Source organism: Geotrypetes seraphini, chromosome 1, assembly GCF_902459505.1.
Source record: "Geotrypetes seraphini chromosome 1, aGeoSer1.1, whole genome shotgun sequence".
NCBI classification, from domain to species: domain Eukaryota; kingdom Metazoa; phylum Chordata; class Amphibia; order Gymnophiona; family Dermophiidae; genus Geotrypetes; species Geotrypetes seraphini.
In genome coordinates this window covers 132,704,290-132,721,846 of record NC_047084.1, presented here as the reverse complement: position 1 = coordinate 132,721,846, position 17,557 = coordinate 132,704,290, and the positions used below count along the sequence as shown (strand labels likewise).

At 43.4% G+C, this 17,557-nt stretch overlaps 1 protein-coding gene across 4 annotated transcripts in view; it reads right to left on the bottom strand.

Moving 5' to 3' along the window:
• Positions 1-17,557, bottom strand: part of FAT4 (FAT atypical cadherin 4) — a 320,456-nt gene that overhangs the window by 7,897 nt on the left and 295,002 nt on the right. For all 4 annotated transcript variants that reach the window (XM_033938757.1, XM_033938746.1, XM_033938766.1 and 1 more), the window contains 2 exons: positions 15,866-15,990; positions 6,344-6,561 (listed from right to left, as the gene is read on the bottom strand). In XM_033938757.1, coding sequence (XP_033794648.1) covers positions 6,344-6,561; positions 15,866-15,990 — 343 coding nt within the window. The remainder of the gene's footprint in view (positions 1-6,343; positions 6,562-15,865; positions 15,991-17,557) is intronic.

Genomic DNA, 17,557 nt, shown 5'->3' with positions numbered 1-17,557 from the left:
TAACTTCATATGGACTACTTTTGCAGCGGTTCAGTATTAAGAGGACAATTCTATACATAGGTGCCTCACTTAAGGTACCTTGATGCTACATGGGATTGTCTCTTACATGCTAATATACAGCACTATTGAAATGATAAGTGTCCATCTATTCAATGGACACGACCCTTAATCGCCCCCCTCAACGAACCAAAACCTACAACTCCCCCTCTTCTGTACTACCCCCAACCTACATTCCCCATATTCCTCCTCCTTGACCTACTCGTTCCCTCTCTATCCAACCTCAACTACTTTGTTGCTTGTAACTTTGTTCAATTGTCATGAACTGCTTGTAACTTTGACTAACAAATGTGAACCGCCTAGAACTCCCTGGGTATGGCGGTATACAAAAATAAAGTTACTATTATAATAGTACATGGGGAAAGCCTATTCCCTAATGGAACTAGCACAAACAGGTATTGGCATGCCCAGTCGTTACATCAGCATGTAGTAATTGATATTATTATCCAGTTATTTAATTACAATATATTATATAGCTTATACAAGTATCCAATATTTCATCCTGTAAACTTTTTAAGTACATATGTTACTCCTTGCAGATATCTGTGCAAAAATTTTGAAAATTCTGCACACAATATTTCAAAATTCTGTAAAATTTATTTGCACTGTATTGCGTAGAATTCTCCTGTCCTGAGGCCTAAAATTCATTCCTGCCTTTTCCTCTCTCTGGTTCCAGCCTTCTCAGTTCCCTCTCTCACTCCAACTGCAGTTCTGTCTCCCTCTATATCCCACCCCTCTCTCACTTGCACCCTGAATCCCTTACTTGGCCCCCACAATCTGGCATCTCTCTCCCGCTCTCTCCACTGGCTAAGAATCTCTTCCTCCCTTTCCACCCCATTTCTGCTCTTGGCCACTCTTTCTACCACTCCCCCAACCTCCCCTTGCAGGTCCAGCATCCATGTCCCCTCACCCACTCACTACCTCTCTCACTTGCACCCTGAATTCCTTCCCCACTCACCATAGTCTGGCATCACTCTATTTCTTCCTTTCGCTACGATTAAGCATCTCTTCCTTCTGGCCCCTTTTCTGGCCTGAGTTTCCATATCATCCCCTTTTCCCTCTACTTACTGGTCCATTATTCATGTCCCCTCCCCTCATCTCCCTGCAGGTTTAGCATCCTGTCTCCTCCTCCCCCCACTTGTAGTCCAGCATCCATGTCCCCTCCTCTTCCTCCCTCACTTGTAGTCTAGAATCCATGTCCTGTCTCCCCCCTCCCCCCACTTGCAGTCCAGGATCCATGTCCCCTCTTCTTTCACTCCCCACATGCCTAGCATTCATGTATCCTCCTTCCAAATTTTGGTCTAGCATCCATTTCCCTTCCCCGACGCAGGTCTGGCCTCTCTGACCAACCAACCCCCCACCCTGTGCAATCCGTCATATCTGTAGGCCTTCCAAAGCTGCAGTAGCAGCCAATCGGTAGAGGCAGCGCTGTGAACAGGGTGCTCATAGCCGGCCCTGCTGGGGCTTTCCCTCTGCCACGTCATCCATCTACAGGAAGTGATGCAGCAGAGGCGGGGCCAGCTGTAAATTGCCTGTTTACAGCGCTGCCTCTGCTGGCCGGCAGTCGCCACTGCTGCTTCTTTGGGAGGCTGTAGGTTTGTTGGATCTTAGTGTGAGGGGGAGGGGTCAGAGAGAGAGAAGCCAGACTCATGCGGGGAAGGAGGAGAGGATGGGAACAGGGGCAGAACAGAAGATTTGTGCAGAATTCTGCACAGATGGGGAATTTTGTGCAAATTCTGTGCTGTGCAGTTGCGCAGAAGTCCATCAGGAGTAATGTGTCTTTTTGTTATGCTATTTACCCTTGAACTAAGCTTTGTATATTCCTGTCACAACAGGTTGTGCTTCTTTGTTGTTTCTATATTAGGATTTTTTGGCACATTATTGAGTGTAGTGTTGTTTGTATATTCCTGTAGCAAACCCTTGACTTTCAAATTGTACAATCTCTGAATTTACCTGACTGTTTACATTCTGGATTTAATTATCCACTTTTCTTAAAATGATCAAATTGGAATGCAATTGAAGTGAAACAAACTGTATAAACAAAGACAATACAACATGGCACAAAAATTTTCATACAAAGAAGCAACAGCAAAAATAATTAAATACAGGAAAAACCAGCCCAAAGCATAAACAACCAACCAAACCCTAGTTCTGCTTTACAGTACAATGGTTATTGAACATGATTGAAATTCCCTGAACAATTAGCTAAGTAATCTTGAGGATGGAAATCCCCAAAGCATATTCATTTCTTTGCAAGAGAAACAGAGTGGAACTCAGGCATCAATATCACGGTTTACTCTTGGACTCAGCATCCCAGAATGAAGAGAGCTTTCAGCTTCTGGCTATTGTGTTATCCAATAAAGCGGTTTGCCAGCATCACTGTTGGACTCATTTAAAATTATGGCAGGACTGACCGAGTTACAGCCTGTGGCTAAACCCATCAGCAGCTCTTGGGATAGTTAAGATATGCAGAGCTGTGCAGGGAAGGAATTCGCAAACACATGACTAGTGATATCACCCAACCGTTCCCAGCCAGAATACATTCTTTTCACACCGAGCCAAGCACAGCAGGCAGGGCTAGCCTAGTGCCCAGGTTACACACTAGGCACCATCCATGAGACAGAAGTTTGAAGCCCCTAGGGATACAGGACCACCATCACCACATACTTCGCTTCGATTCACATCTTATGTTCAGCCAAAGGGGATTACCGTAGTCATTGTTTAGGATACAACTGGGTTCTTTCACGGGCACAGATGATTATTACTGAACTTTACCTAAGTGAGGAAGAGGATAGGAGGGCATGAGAATAACTCTTGTTTTCTATGTTGCCTTTTGGAACTGGGAGAACGAGAGGGCACTCTCTAAAAGTGAAAGGGGATAGATTCCGTACGAACATAAGGAAGTTCTTCTTCACCCAGAGAGTGGTGGAAAACTGGAACGCTCTTCCGGAGTCTGTCATAGGGGAAAACACCCTCCAGGGATTCAAGACAAAGTTAGACAAGTTCCTGCTGAACCAGAACGTCCGCAGGTAAGACTAGTCTCAGTTAGGGCGCTGGTCTTTGACCTAAGGGCCACCGCGGACTACTGGTCTGACCCAGCAGCGGCAATTCTTATGAGGCACACACAGGATATACAGTATACATAGTCAACACTCAAATCTTGCTGCCTTAACATGTAGTGCTATTTCTGACAATTAAAATACAAACTGGTTTGGGATGGGGATAGCAGAGAGAAAATTAGGCTAGCTACCATACCTTCTGGAAACCTTTTACTCCTGGCCACTGCCCAAAAGCAGAGAAGCAGCATGTGATTGGGAGTAGGAGTAACATAGTAGATGACGGCAAATAAAGACCTGAATGGTCCATCCAGTCTGCCCAACCTGATTCAATTTAAATTTTTTCTTCTTAGCTATTTCTGGGCAAGAATCCAAAGCTTTACCTAGTACTGTGCTTGGGTTCCTACTGCCGAAATCTCCATTAAAACCTACTCCAGCCCATCTACACCCTCCCAGCCATTGAAGCCCTTCCCAGCCCATCCTCCACCAAATAAGAAAGACACAGAAATGGCAGGACAGGGACTCTATATGCTGTCCTTGAACCCACACATAATGGCGTCACTGAAGGAATACATTTTCAGGATTTGGAGCTGATGTTATCACGATCTTTTGAGTCAGTCCTGTTTATTTCAGTCCTGTATGCATCCCCAGAAGAAGCCAACTCAAGTTTGGTGAAACGGGTACTGTCAAGATTGGAGTGATGAAAAAACTTTAAGATAAGTTTGGAGGCTCTTTATTTTTTAAGTCAGATCATATTCCAGAGCAATTCTATTAATAAGACACAAAGGTCCAGATTCTATAAACTGTGTTCCCATTGTAGGCAGCTGTAGGCGTCCTACAGCTGTCTAATCAGCCAATCGGGACACATGTTTTTTTTATACATGCTCTCCAGGCAGGCCGCCTATATTGAAGGCACCTCTGGGAGCCTAGGGAGGCCCGGAAGCCTGCCTAAGATTGCCCTAGGCGGTAGAATTAGGCGAACCTAGGCAGCCCTACGTGTCTCCCTAGTAGAGCGGGAGACGCTTACAATGTAAGCCAACAAAATGCTGGCCTACACTGTAAATAGACGCGGCCGCTAGATTTATCGTGGCAAGGGATTTCTCTGCCGCTATTAATATAGCGGCTGTGGCTGTCAGTCTCCCCCCTGAACGAACGAAGCAGGAGGGTGCCCAACCCCTCCTGCCGGGAGAGTTCCTACCCCCCTATGATCGCCAGCAGGAGGGTGCCCAACCCCTCCTGCCGGGAGAGTTCCCCCCCATTACGATTGCCGGCAGGAGGGTGCCCAAACCATCCTGTCGGGAGAGCTCCCCCTCACATGCAGAGACCCCCCAGTACCCCCCCACTAACTGTGAAATGTTGGCCGGTCTCCCACATCTGGCCTGCGAAATAAGATGGGCCCGCCCTTCTCCAGCCCATCCCACAAGATCCTCAGGCCTGTGGAGGGCCGCAGGGATCACCTTTGTCTCCCATTTGTTTAATATTTACATGTCGACACTGCAATATCTGAAATTATTTTCAATTGAATCAATATACACCTATGCAGACGACATCTTGATCCTGCTTGAAGTTGATCCTTCGCTAAATAATTTAACAGCTAATATCAACTCAAGAATCCAGGTTCGGTTTTTCTTTGGTTCGAAACTACAAAAAACAAACTTACTGTGGTTTGGGCCTAAGATAGAGTTATTACCTTCATCTGTACAACTGAATTCAGGAGATTTATTGAAGATTGAGTTCACTTCCAGAGTTTTGGGTTTTATTTTGGATTCCACACTTTCTTTCTCCCCTCAAATTAACAATACATAGTAACATAGTAGATGACGGCAAATAAAGACCCGAATGGTCCATCCAGTCTGCCCAACCTGATTCAATTTAAATTTTTTTTATTTTTATTTTATTTTTTGTAATTTTTCTTCTTAGCTATTTCTGGGCAAGAATCCAAAGCTTTACCCGGTACTGTGCTTGGGTTCCAACTGCCAAAATTTCTGTTAAGACTTATTCTAGCCAAAATGTGACAAAAAAATGGTTTTTCAGTCTTCGGATGCTCAGACGGGTTCGACATCTATTTTTCCAACAACACTTTAGTGTTCTGGTTTAAACTGTTATTTTATCCCAACTAGACTATGTTAATTCACTTTACATATGTTTGAGCAAATGCAACCTAAAAAGATTGCAACTCATCCAAAATACAGTAGCAAAATTGATCTTTGCTAAACGTAAATATGATTACGTTACTCCTTTGCTAAAGGCACTCCACTGGCTTCCAGTTTATTGTAGAATACATTTTAAATATGTTAGCATAATTTTTAAAATTATGTACGGGATTTTCTCCCCTCTTGTCTCTATTTCCTTTAATTCTTTTTTGCCATCGAATTCCAGAAGTGCTCACAAATATAAACTCAGCTTTCCCTCCTTAAAGAATATAAAAACTACAGCTAATTTCTGTCATTCCTTCACTTTTTGATTCACAAAGATTTGGAATGAGCTTCCATCTGAGATTATCTGTTAATCACGAATATCTTTTGTTACAATTCTTAATATCTGTAAACTGAGTCGAGCTTCTATGAAGGATGAATCGGTATATAAAACCAAAGGATTGGATTGGATGTATACGCGATACAGCACCAGAGAGAGAGGTTGATGTAAACTGGAGAAAATATAAAGTTGGTATATGGAAAGAAAGCTCTGTTTCTTCCATCCTGTAACACAACTCTTTTGAAACTAGAATCGTTTATCTTTATTGATGATGAGAACTAATATGCTGTCTTTACCTGAAATCTATTCTAGACAATTGTGTACAGTCTGAAAAGTGGTGAAACTTCTTGGGACCCAGATCATGACTGGAGAGAAGTTAGACACATCTTATGCTGGAAGAGTACCCAGGAAGTGCAGTGGCCTGAGACCCAAGGGAACTGGGGTCAATGCCCACTGCAGAAAGTAAGGACCTATATAGAATACATAGGGGGTCTTTTACTAAGGCACACTAGCTGATTTAGCACATGCTAAATGCTTACGCATTCAGAGAATATAATGGGCACGTTAGCATTTAGCATGTGCTAAATTGGCTAAAACGCCTTAGTAAAAGACCCCATAGACTGCTTTGATTGCAAAATATCCCATCCCATCCCCTTTCCCCAGCCAAATATTTCATTAAAGAGGGAGAACGGGAGAGGTGATTTAACCCTCCACTCCAGTACAGACAAATCAATTGAACATTGTTTTAATCTTACTTTGATGGTGGTATAATTGCTGCTTTCCTGAATATGCATTAAAAGGCCACTTTCACGCCTTGTCCTGAACCTCACTTCCAAGCGGTTCAGACTTGGGGGCTCAGAAGTGCTGCTTTGAATACTCTGCCTCAGCAGATGGTCCCGCTTCATGTTTTGGTTCATGGAGTAATCCAGGCGACCTTTGCCTTCGAGTGATAAGGCAGTGTCAGCCGTAATGTCTGAAAAGAAAGAAAATGAATAGGACGTTATAAAGACCAAATCGCTCACACAGAGGAGCTGGTTTAAATACAGCATCTTTCACACAAACTGCAGAAGCAGAAAAATCAGACATTGTATCTGTGTGTGTATGTTCCAGCATAACTCTGAAACGCACGGGAAAAATACTGTGGGGTGGGAAGGGGGTGATGTAAAAATTATTGAAAACAAAAGATTTTAGTGTCTACCCCAAAGTTTTCGGGCTCGCTGAGATGAATACTCAGCATAACTCTGAAACAAATGGAGAGATTTCAAACAAACTTGGTACACATATGACTTACTGTATTTTTCACTCCATAAGACATTCTTTATTCCACCCAAAAGTGGGTGGAAATGTTGGTGCGTCTTATGCAGCAAAGATAAATTTTGAAAATACCCCCACCCACCCCATCGTACCTTTTTAAATGTCCCGTTGTTGGGGGTACGCGAGCTGACTGCCCCCCGCCCCCCCGCCACTGCTCGTCGCCTGTCTGCCTGTTGCCGCTGCGCCATAACTACACGACTGGTGCTAAATGCTAGCTCTTCTCTTACCTTCCTGGAGTTGCGTCGAGTGGCGGCAGACCGGGGGCAGAGGAAGAGAAATCAGTGGCGGGTAGGCAGGCTTTGGCGCGGCAGGGAGGGATGCATGCTTTGGCATGGCAGGGAGGGATAGAGGACAAAGGCTGGAAGGCAGTGCGGGGGAAGGGACACAAACTCAGGACATGGGAGTGAGGGAATAGAAAGGGACAATTGGTGGGCCTGTGTGAAGAAAGGAAGGAAGGAAGGAGACTCATGAAATCACCAGACAACAAAGGTAGGAAAAATGATTTTAGTTTCAATTATTGATCAAAATGTGTCAGTTTTGAGAATTTGTATCTGCTGTATGTATTGTGAGTATATGAAAAATGAAAGGAATAGGGTGTAGAGCCTGGCAGGGAAGGGGAGACAGGGTGCAGAGCCTGGCAAGGAGTGTGAAGTTGGGTGCAGAGCCTGGCAGGGAGTAAGAGGGGCTGGGTACAAAGCCTGGTATATATTAGTACACAATTTGGTTTAGAATTTTTTTCTTGCTTTCCTACTCTAAATCTAGGGTGCGTCTTATGGTCAGGTGCATCTTATGGAGCGAGAAACGGTACTATCTGGGAAAAAATACTGTACTACTACTACTACTATTTATTATTTCTAAAGCGCTGAAAGGCATACGCAGCGCTGTACATTTTAACATACAATAGATGGTCCCTGCTCAGAAGAGCTTACAATCTAATTTAGACAAGACGTTTCGGGGTTGGGGAGATTATGGTAGAGGAAATGATATAGTGGGTATAGGTATCTGACAGCAGTGAGTGGGAGTTAGGAGTTGAAAACAGATTCAAAAAAGTGGGCTTTTAGCTTGGATTTGAACACTACTAGGGAGGGAGCACGACGTATTGATTCAGGTAGCCTGTTCCAGGCACACGGTGCCGCAAGAAAGAAGGGATGGAGTCTGGATTTGGCAGTGGAAGAAAAAGGTACAGATAAGAGGGGCTTGCCTAATGAACATAGGGGAGGAGCATAGGGGAGATAAGTGAAGAGAGATATGGGGGCTTCAGAGCGAATGCACTTGTAAGTCAGCAAGAGGAGTTTAAGTTGTATTTGGAGATGGACGGGGAGCCAATGAAGCGACTTGAGGAGAAGGTTAATGTGAGAATAGTGGCTCTTATGGAATATGAGTCGCGCAGCAGCATTTTGAACGGATTGAAGAGGCGAGAGATGGGCACGTGGGAGGCCCAAGAGAAGTACATTGCAGTAGTCTAAGTGTGAGGTGACGAGAGCATGGACAAGGGTTTTGGTTGTGTGTTCAGAGAGAAGAGGACGGATTTTGGTAATATTATAGAGAAGAAAGCAACAGTGGGGGTGGGAAGGGGGTGACATGTAAAAATTGATCCATACATATCCGGGAAATGCCGGGTGTTCAGCTAGTATTCAATAAGGGCCAGATTCTAAAAACGGCATCCTAAGTTAGGCAGCAGTAGACGTTTGACCGCCACCTAATTGAATTGGTTTAATTGGCACAGTAATTGGCTGCACCAATTTAAAACCAATTAAAGTACTGTTAAAAACAATGTACACGCCTAAGGGCACCTCCAAAAAGGCTGCTGTTATCCTGTCTACAAAGGCACCTTATGTCTACGTCACTGTACGTGCGGTTAAAGACAGAAGTTGCGTTAGGTGTTATAAGGCACCTCCGTAGATGTGATTCTTGTGAAAGGTGGGTGCCAGAACTATAGGCCTTTGAAACCCCGGCCTACACTTCCGGCACCTACCTTTCAGGTCTTTCTAGACACGAAGGGGCCTCGCAGCACTTATCTCCTAGCTGCCAATCAACCACTAGGCACCATTTACAGAATCACGCCTACAGGCGCCTAACTTGACTTAAGCCTCAGAATGTTAGGCGCCAGGGTTTTCCTGTCCTAATTTACCAGCGCCTAAGTCATACCACATTTATTCTCCATCTCTAACCGCGCAAACTTTTCAGGTAGGTGTCGGTAGACGCAACCCTGAATTCCACACGCAACTTCAATTAGTGTTAATTTTTTTCAATCAATCAATCAAACAATTTGGAGTTTCATGTGGAATTTGTCTAGGGCTAGCATCTGGCCCAATGTGTTTGTGATATCTGAAAACAAAAAAGAAACTGCAGAATGGAATGTACAAGGTGCAGAAATCTTTATTTCTAAAGCATACAAAACTGTAATCCTTAAAAAAAATGGCTCTCATATACATGGAATACGGACCCAACACAGTCTGTGTTTTGGAGAAACACTCCTTCCTTGGGGGTCCGGGATGACCAATGTATTACATGTAGAGAGTGAATGTGGAAAACAACGTTGTGTTAAAATCATCAAAATTTTTGTATCGGAAGCAAGAAATTTTCCTTCTGAGCAGGGTGATATCTGTGCATAGATTTTGTTGTCTGAAACTTTGTGGCTTTGTGGTCTTATCCCAAATATTTCAAGAAAATCTGATGGTCAGCGGTAGACCTTTTCTATTTGCAATTAGAATAAAATTGCTGGTCTGCTTCTCTGATATGAGAAATAAAATTGACAGGAAAATCAAATGACGGAGAAATCTTCAAACAGTTAGTACACTAGTGAGCTGCTATAGGCCTATAACCAATGAAGAAAACAATCCTTCATGTCAACTATTAAGCAAAGTAAGCACTCGCTTAGGGCACTAAGGGAAGGGGGCACCACAAACCCCTCCTCCCCCGCCTATCATGCCCTTAAGTCTTTCACTGACATCTCAACACCCATTATCAAGTGGAGAAGGCTTCATCTAAGGCAAGGCAGATATTGGGTTGTATCAATAGAAGTTTCGTCAGCCGAAAGCCTGAAGTCATAATGCCGTTGTACAGGGCCATGGTGAGACCTCATCTGGAGTACTGTGTGCAATTCTGGAGGCCACATTACAGTAAAGATGTGCGCAGAATTGAATCGGTTCAGCGGATGGCCACCAGGATGATCTTGGGGCTCAAGGGTCCATCGTACGAAGAGAGACTGAACATATTGCAGCTCTACACTCTCGAGGAACGTAGGGAGAGGGGAGACATGATCGAAACATTTAAGTACCTCACGGGACATGTCGAAGTGGAAGATGATATTTTCTTTCTCAAGGGACCCTCGGCCACAAGAGGGCACCCGCTCAAACTCAGGGGCAGAAAATTTCATGGCGACACCAGAAAGTATTTCTTCACAGAGAGAGTGGTTGATCATTGGAACAAGCTTCCAGTGCAGGTGATCGAGGCAGACAGCGGCCAGACTTTAAGAATAAATGGGATACCCATGTGGGATCCCTACGAGGGTCAAGATAAAGAAATTGGGTCATTAGGGCATAGACAGGGGGTGGGTAAGCAGAGTGGGCAGACTTGATGGGCTGTAGCCCTTTTCTGCCGTCATCTTCTATGTTTCTATCATAGAAACATAGAAATTGACGGCAGAAAAGGGCCATAGCCCATCGAGTCTGCCCATACCAGTGACCCTCTCCCTGATTCTTACTCTCCTAGAGATCCCACATGAATATCCCATTTCCTCTTGAAATCTAACACGCTGCTGGCCTCAATCACCCGCTGAGGCAGCTCGTTCCAATGATCGACCACCCTCTCGGTGAAGAAGTACTTCCTAGCATCACCCTGAAATTTCCCTCCTCTGATTTTCAGCGAATGTCCTCTGGTTACCGAGGGCCCCGTAAGACTGAAGATATCATCTTTCACCACTATACGCCCAGTAATATACTTGAAGGTTTCAATCATGTCTCCTCTCTGTCTTCGCTCCTCCAATGAGTACATCCGCAGTTTTTTTAACCTTTCTTCATACGTGAGATCCCTGAGCCCCAAAACCATCCTGGTAGCCATTCGCTGAACCGACTCAATTCTCAACACATCTTTTCGGTAGTGTGGTCTCCAGAATTGAACACAATACTCGAGATGAGGTCTCACCATGGATCTGTACAGTGGCATTATTACTTCAGGTTTTCTGCTGACAAAACCCCTACGGATACAGCCCATCATTTGTCTTGCCTTGGACGAAGCCTTCTCTACTTGATTGGCAGCCTTCATATCGTCACTAATGATCACTCCTAAATCACGTTCCATCGTGGTCCTGGACAAGGTTTCACCATTTAGTGTGTAAGTTCTGTGTGGATTTTTTTTGCCTAGATGCATTATTTTACATTTTTTAGCATTGAAGCCTAGCTGCCAAGTTGATGACCACTGCTCGAGCTGTCTTAGGTCCTGCGTCATAAAGTCAGGCACACTGCTTTTGCCAACTATGTTGCATAGTTTGGCATCGTCGGCAAACAGTGATACTTTTCCTCTAAGTCCTTGGGTTAAATCTCCTATGAATAAATTAAATAGAATCGGCCCTAAGACGGAGCCCTGAGGTACTCCACTCATCACTGCTGACGTTTTGGAGGGGGTACCGTTTACCATCACCCTTTGAAGCCTACCATCTAGCCAATCCTTTACCCATGTAGTGAATGTATCCCCTAATCCCATTGATTTTAGTTTGTTCAACAGCCTGCGGTGTGGGACGCTATCAAAAGCTTTGCTGAAGTCCAAATATATCACGTCAAGGGACTCACCGGCATCCAGATGTCTGGTCACCCAATCAAAGAAGTCAATCAGATTAGATTGGCAGGACCTTCCCCTGGTAAATCCGTGTTGATGTGGATCACGTAAACTTTCTTCGTCTAGAATTTTGTCAAGTTCCTGTTTGATCAGTGTTTCCATGAGTTTGCACACTATGGATGTAAGACTCACCGGTCTGTAATTTCCTGTCTCTGTTCTGCATCCCTTTTTGTGGAGTGGAATTACGTTAGCTGTTTTCCAGTCTAGGGGTACTTTTCCCGTGCGCATGGAAAGATTGAAGAGTACAGATAGTGGTTCAGCCAGAACTTCACTCAGCTCTCTGAGTACCCTGGGGTGTAGATTGTCTGGCCCCATGGCTTTGTCAACTTTGAGTCTTGAAAGTTCGTGGTAGACGCTACTAGGTGTAAATTCGTAATCGCGAAACAGGTCATTTTGGCTGTCTCTTATTTGTAGTTGTGGACCATCTCCTGGCGCTTCACAGGTGAATACTGAGCAGAAGTATTCGTTTAGCAGTTCTGCCTTGGTAGTATCAGATTCTGCGTAGTTTCCATCTGATTGCCTAAGGCGTTCTATTCCATTTTTGTTTCTCTTCCTGTCGCTAATGTACCTAAAGAAGGATTTGTCCCCTTTTTTAATGTTCCGTGCTAGATCTTCCTCTGTTTGAAGTTTGGCTTCCCTGACTGCCTTTTTGACAGCCTTAGATCTGGCCAGAAAGTCTTCTTTTGCCTCCCTTTTCCCAAGATGTTTGTAGTTGATAAATGTTTCTTTTTTCATTTTAATGAGGTCCGAAATTTCCTTGTTGAACCATTGTGGTTTTTTGTTTCTCCGGCGTTTGCTTACTGTTTTTACGTAGCGGCTAGATGCTTCGTTCAGGATGGATTTTAGATTTGACCACATAGTTTCCGGATTGTCAGTTTCTGCATGGTTTTGCAGCTCTTGATGGACAAAGTCTCTCATGTGGTTGAAATCTGCCTCCCTAAAGTTGAGGACCCTCGTTGCTGTGTTTGATTTAGAGAAGCCTTTTCTGAGGTTGAGCCATACCATGTTGTGGTCACTGGAGGCCAGCGTGTCTCCCACTGATACTTCCGAGACACTGTCTCCATTTGTGAGTACCAGGTCCAGTATTGCTTTTTCTCTGGTGGGCTCTAATACCATTTGTTTTAGTTGTGCACCCTTAATGGAGGTTACTATTCTTTTGCTACCGCTCGTAGTTGCTGAGAGGGTGTTCCAGTCAGCATCTGGCATGTTGAAGTCGCCTAATAGTACTGTGTCACCACGCAAAGTGATGTTCTCTATGTCCTCAATCAATTCTTTGTCTTTGTCTTCCTTTTGTCTCGGAGGCCTGTACACCACACCGAGGTAAAGGCATTTTTCGTTCCCTCTGGCAAGGTTTACCCAAAGTGATTCCCCTGTGTATCTAACCTCTGTGATCCTGGTAGTTTTGATATTATCCTTAGTGTATAGTGCTACCCCCCCTCCTAATTTGCCCTCTCTGTCCCGACGAAGTAGATTGTATCCTGGTATAACCATATCCCACCCATGTGAGTCTGTGAACCAGGTCTCGGATATCGCTACTATGTCAAGGTCAGCATCCCTTATTTCTGTTTCTAGTTCCAGGATTTTGTTGCCCAAGCTGTGTGCATTAACATACATTGCTCTCCAAATTTGTGATGATATGCCTATCCCCGTTAGTGTGGCACTTGTTTTTTTGTGTATGCTATGGGTACTTACCTTAGGCTCAGAAGTGTGGGTTTTATTTGTTTCTCCAGGATGGATCCTTACTTCTCTGGTATGTATGTGTGAACCCTCCCCCAACATGAATTTCAGTGGTTTTCTAATCATTATAAATATATATGAAATTTTGTTTCGTACAATAATTATATTTCTCAGCACTTATTGAGTTTTAATGTCTTTTCAGTTAAGCAATGGAAGAGCCATCATTGGACTGTGCTTAGGGTATCCGGCTTTGATTAGAGTGATGAAGTTAAGAAAACGTACATAAGTGATAAGATAGTAAAAGATTTTTTTAAGAAAACCTGAAAAGCAAGGCAGCTTTCAAGCACATGCATCAATATCCCTGGCAGACCAAAAGAAACGGAGGGAAGCAGCTGGGCTGAGGTAGCAGAGGAACTCCTGTGCATATCAAGCCTTTTGCAAATGGAGGATTCTGCTGTTGAACAGGGTAAATGGTGCTTCTGAAAACTGTTTTAAGAAAATCAAAACCATCAAACCATTAACTATGACCTTTAACCTTTCCATTAGATACATAAAGTGCCTTAAATAACTTCAAGCATACCTGAGGTGATTTTATAGTCATTTTCATAAAAGGGAGGGGAATTCTACCTCCATTTAGATCAGGGCTGCCCAAGTCCAGTCCTTGAGATCTACTGGCAGGCCAGATTTTCAGGATATCCACAAGAAAACACGACCACATCACCGAGGCATACCTCGACTCACATTGGCTCCCAATACAAGCAAGAATACTATTTCAATTCTACTGTCTATTATTTAAATCCATAAATGGTGACAGCCCAGTCTACTTGAACAACCGCCTAATCCAAACTACCACAACCAGACACAGGAGAACCCAGACACCATTCACATTCCCTCCAATCAGAGACATCTAACAGAAAAAAACTGTACGATGGCCTTCTAGCCACACAGGCAGCAAAACTAGACCACCAACTCTCCAATCTACTAATCGCGATCCCAGACTACAAAACTTTCAGAAAAGAAATCCATGAAACATTTCAATCCTCTGAAGCAACTCGTTCTACTCTGTAACATCTCTGGCCATGTCCAGAAATCCTCTTTCGTAATCCGCCTTGAACCGCAAGATAATGGCGGAATAAAAATCACTAATGTAATGTAATGAGAGAGAGATTTGCATATTCATTGTGGATATCCTGAAAACCTGGCCTGCCAGTAGCCCTGATTTAGATACTCTGAAGAGGCATGGTGGGAACAGAGTCTATGATAATATTGGACAGCCAGATTACATTATAAAACACTAGCATAAGGGAAAGGGATGTGATATATGCAATTTCTACCATTTTCATTAGCATTTATTTATTTATTCAATTTTCTATACCAGAGGTAGGCAATTCCAGTCCTCGAGAGCCATAGGCAGTTCAGGTTTTCAGGATATCCATAATGAATATGTATGAGATGGATTTGCATGCACTGCCTCCTTGAGATGCAAATCTATCTCATGCATATTTATTGTGAATATCCTGAAAACCTGACCTGCCTGTGGCTCTTGAGGACAGGAATTGCCTACCCCTGTTCCATACCAGTTTCACAGGGGAGCTCACAAAGGTTTATGTGAATTTATTCTGGTATTCAAGCAATTTTCCCTGTCTGTTCTGGCAGGTTCACAATCTATCTAAAGTACCTGGGCAATGAGGGGGATTAAGTGACTTGCCCAGGGTCACAAGGAGCAACTGAGGCTGTAGCTTTTAACCACTACCCCATACTCTATTTGTCTTTATGAAATAGCTCCTACATAGACACCTTCTTACTTTCGAAGGTTAAGTGGGCTGGAAGATGCCTATTTTAAATGGACAAATAAGCACCAGTTTGTCTTTAAAAACTATTGCAGATGCGGATGTTACACCTACATGTATAGATTATTGAAGTATGTGCATTGTCCATGCATGCCCACGTATGTACTTCAATGACTGGTGCAACTTGATAAGAACCATGTTGCCACCTATGGGCAAAAATGACCTCATGAAATGACCCCCATTATGTGCATGAATCTTTATAGCATTTAACCAGAGTTACCAGGTTATCTTGTGTCTCATTTTTCTTTGAGTCACGCCAAAAAGACCACATGTAGAGTGCACTTGTTTTCATATCCCTCCATAAAATCCTGTCGTTTCCCTGCCATGCCGGTATTTTCTGCATTGTAAATGCTTTCTGTCTTTATCTGTTTGTAAGTCCATTAGTCTAATTTGTATTTTATCTTTATCCCATGTATTAGCTCACCTTGTTGTGAACCGCCTAGAACTTTTTCGGTATGGCAGTATATAAGAATAAAATTATTATTCTTATTATTATCTTTGATGTTCCCCCATTGATTTGGTTGCAGTGTGTAACAAACTATATCAACAAAGTACAGCTTTACCCACTGAAGGGGTGGGGAAGGGGGTAGATCCACATACATTTTTCACAGTGATTTCCAGCAAATCCGTCTTTGCAACTGCACTGCTGCCATGACCAGTAATCCACACAGGAGCCACCATGTTGGCATGGACTCATCGTGCAAGCTCCGTCCAGCCTAGGACATCTAAAAAAAAATTACAGGAACGCGTTTACAGAGAGTAGAATTTATACCTTGTTACTCTGTATTAGGTACCTCTTTACAAAGCAGTATTTTAAAATACATAGACCTAACTTTCACCAATGACACACTTTACTGCTGGTCCTCATTCCTGACACTATTAAAACACCACCACCAGGTCAGCAATTAGTGCACATGGAGTAGGATCCTACTGGTTCATGTTTTCTATATCTCGTGTCATAGCTAATAAGGATCATCCAGATCCAAACAGAGGGCGGCAATTTGTAACTCTTGATATTATGATTTCCATAAGCTGAAGGGGAATTGCACGGGAGTTTGTAAATAATTGCAACATAATTAATTAACCAAAACTGTTTTATTTCATATAGTATGAGTGTACAACATGTGGAGATGAATATTGTTTAAAGAAGTAAATTTAAAAAAGAATGTATATACTGTAGGCTATCATGGAAGATGCTGACTTGGATTTAGTGGCATTCTGGGATTCATAGAAACATGACGGCAGATAAAGGCCAAATGGCCCATCCAGTCTGTCCATCCACAGTAACCATTATCTCTTTAAGAGATCCCACGTGCCTATCCCATGCTTTCTTGAATTCAGACACAGACTCTGTCTCCACCACCTTTTCCAGGAGACTGTTCCAAACATCTACCACCCTATCTGTGAAAAAGTTTTCCTCAGATTACGCCGGAGCCTATCACCTCTTAACTTCATCTTATGCCCTCTCATTGCAGAGCTTCCTTTCAAATGAAAGACTCGACTTATGCACATTTACATCATGGTAGGTATTTAAACGTCTCTATCATATCTCCCCTTTCCCACCTTTCTTCCAAAGTAAACAGATTGAGATCTTTAAGTCTGTCCCCATACGCCTTATGATGAAGACCACACACCATTTCAGTAGCCTTCAGTAGCTCCTGGACCGACTCCATCCTTTTTATATCTCTTTGAAGGTGCAGCCTCCAGAATTGTACAAAATATTCTAAATGAGGGCTCACCAGTCTTATACAGAGGCATCAATACCTCTTTTCCCCTACTGGCCATACCTCTCCCTTTCCTACTGGCCATACCTCTCCCTATGCAATCTAGCATCCTTCTAGGCCAGAAGAAGGACAACAGAAGGCAAATGCAAAGCTCTGCACATGGCTAGTAGCACTATAGAAATGATTAGTAGTGGTATTACAGTATGGTAGACCTTGAATGATTTTCAGAAGATTGTGTTCATAAGGAGCTAGCTACACTAAAGGTGAATCTGATCTTTTCCATGCTTCTCTAGGGTCAGGAGTGGCTCCAGAGGACTGAAAAAAGGGCAGATGTGGCCCCTCTCCCTAAAAGCAGAAGTAAGGAGGAGGTTGAGAACTACAGGCCAATAATGGACCACTGATCTGACCCAGCAGCGGCAATTCTAAGTCTGATCTCTGTGGTGAGTGACTTAATGTTAACACTTCTAAAACAGAGAATAGAGAAGTTTCTGGAAACCAATGGCTTGCAAGATCTAAGGCAGCATAGTTTTGCTAGATAAGTCTTGTCAGCCCATCTGATTCATTTCTT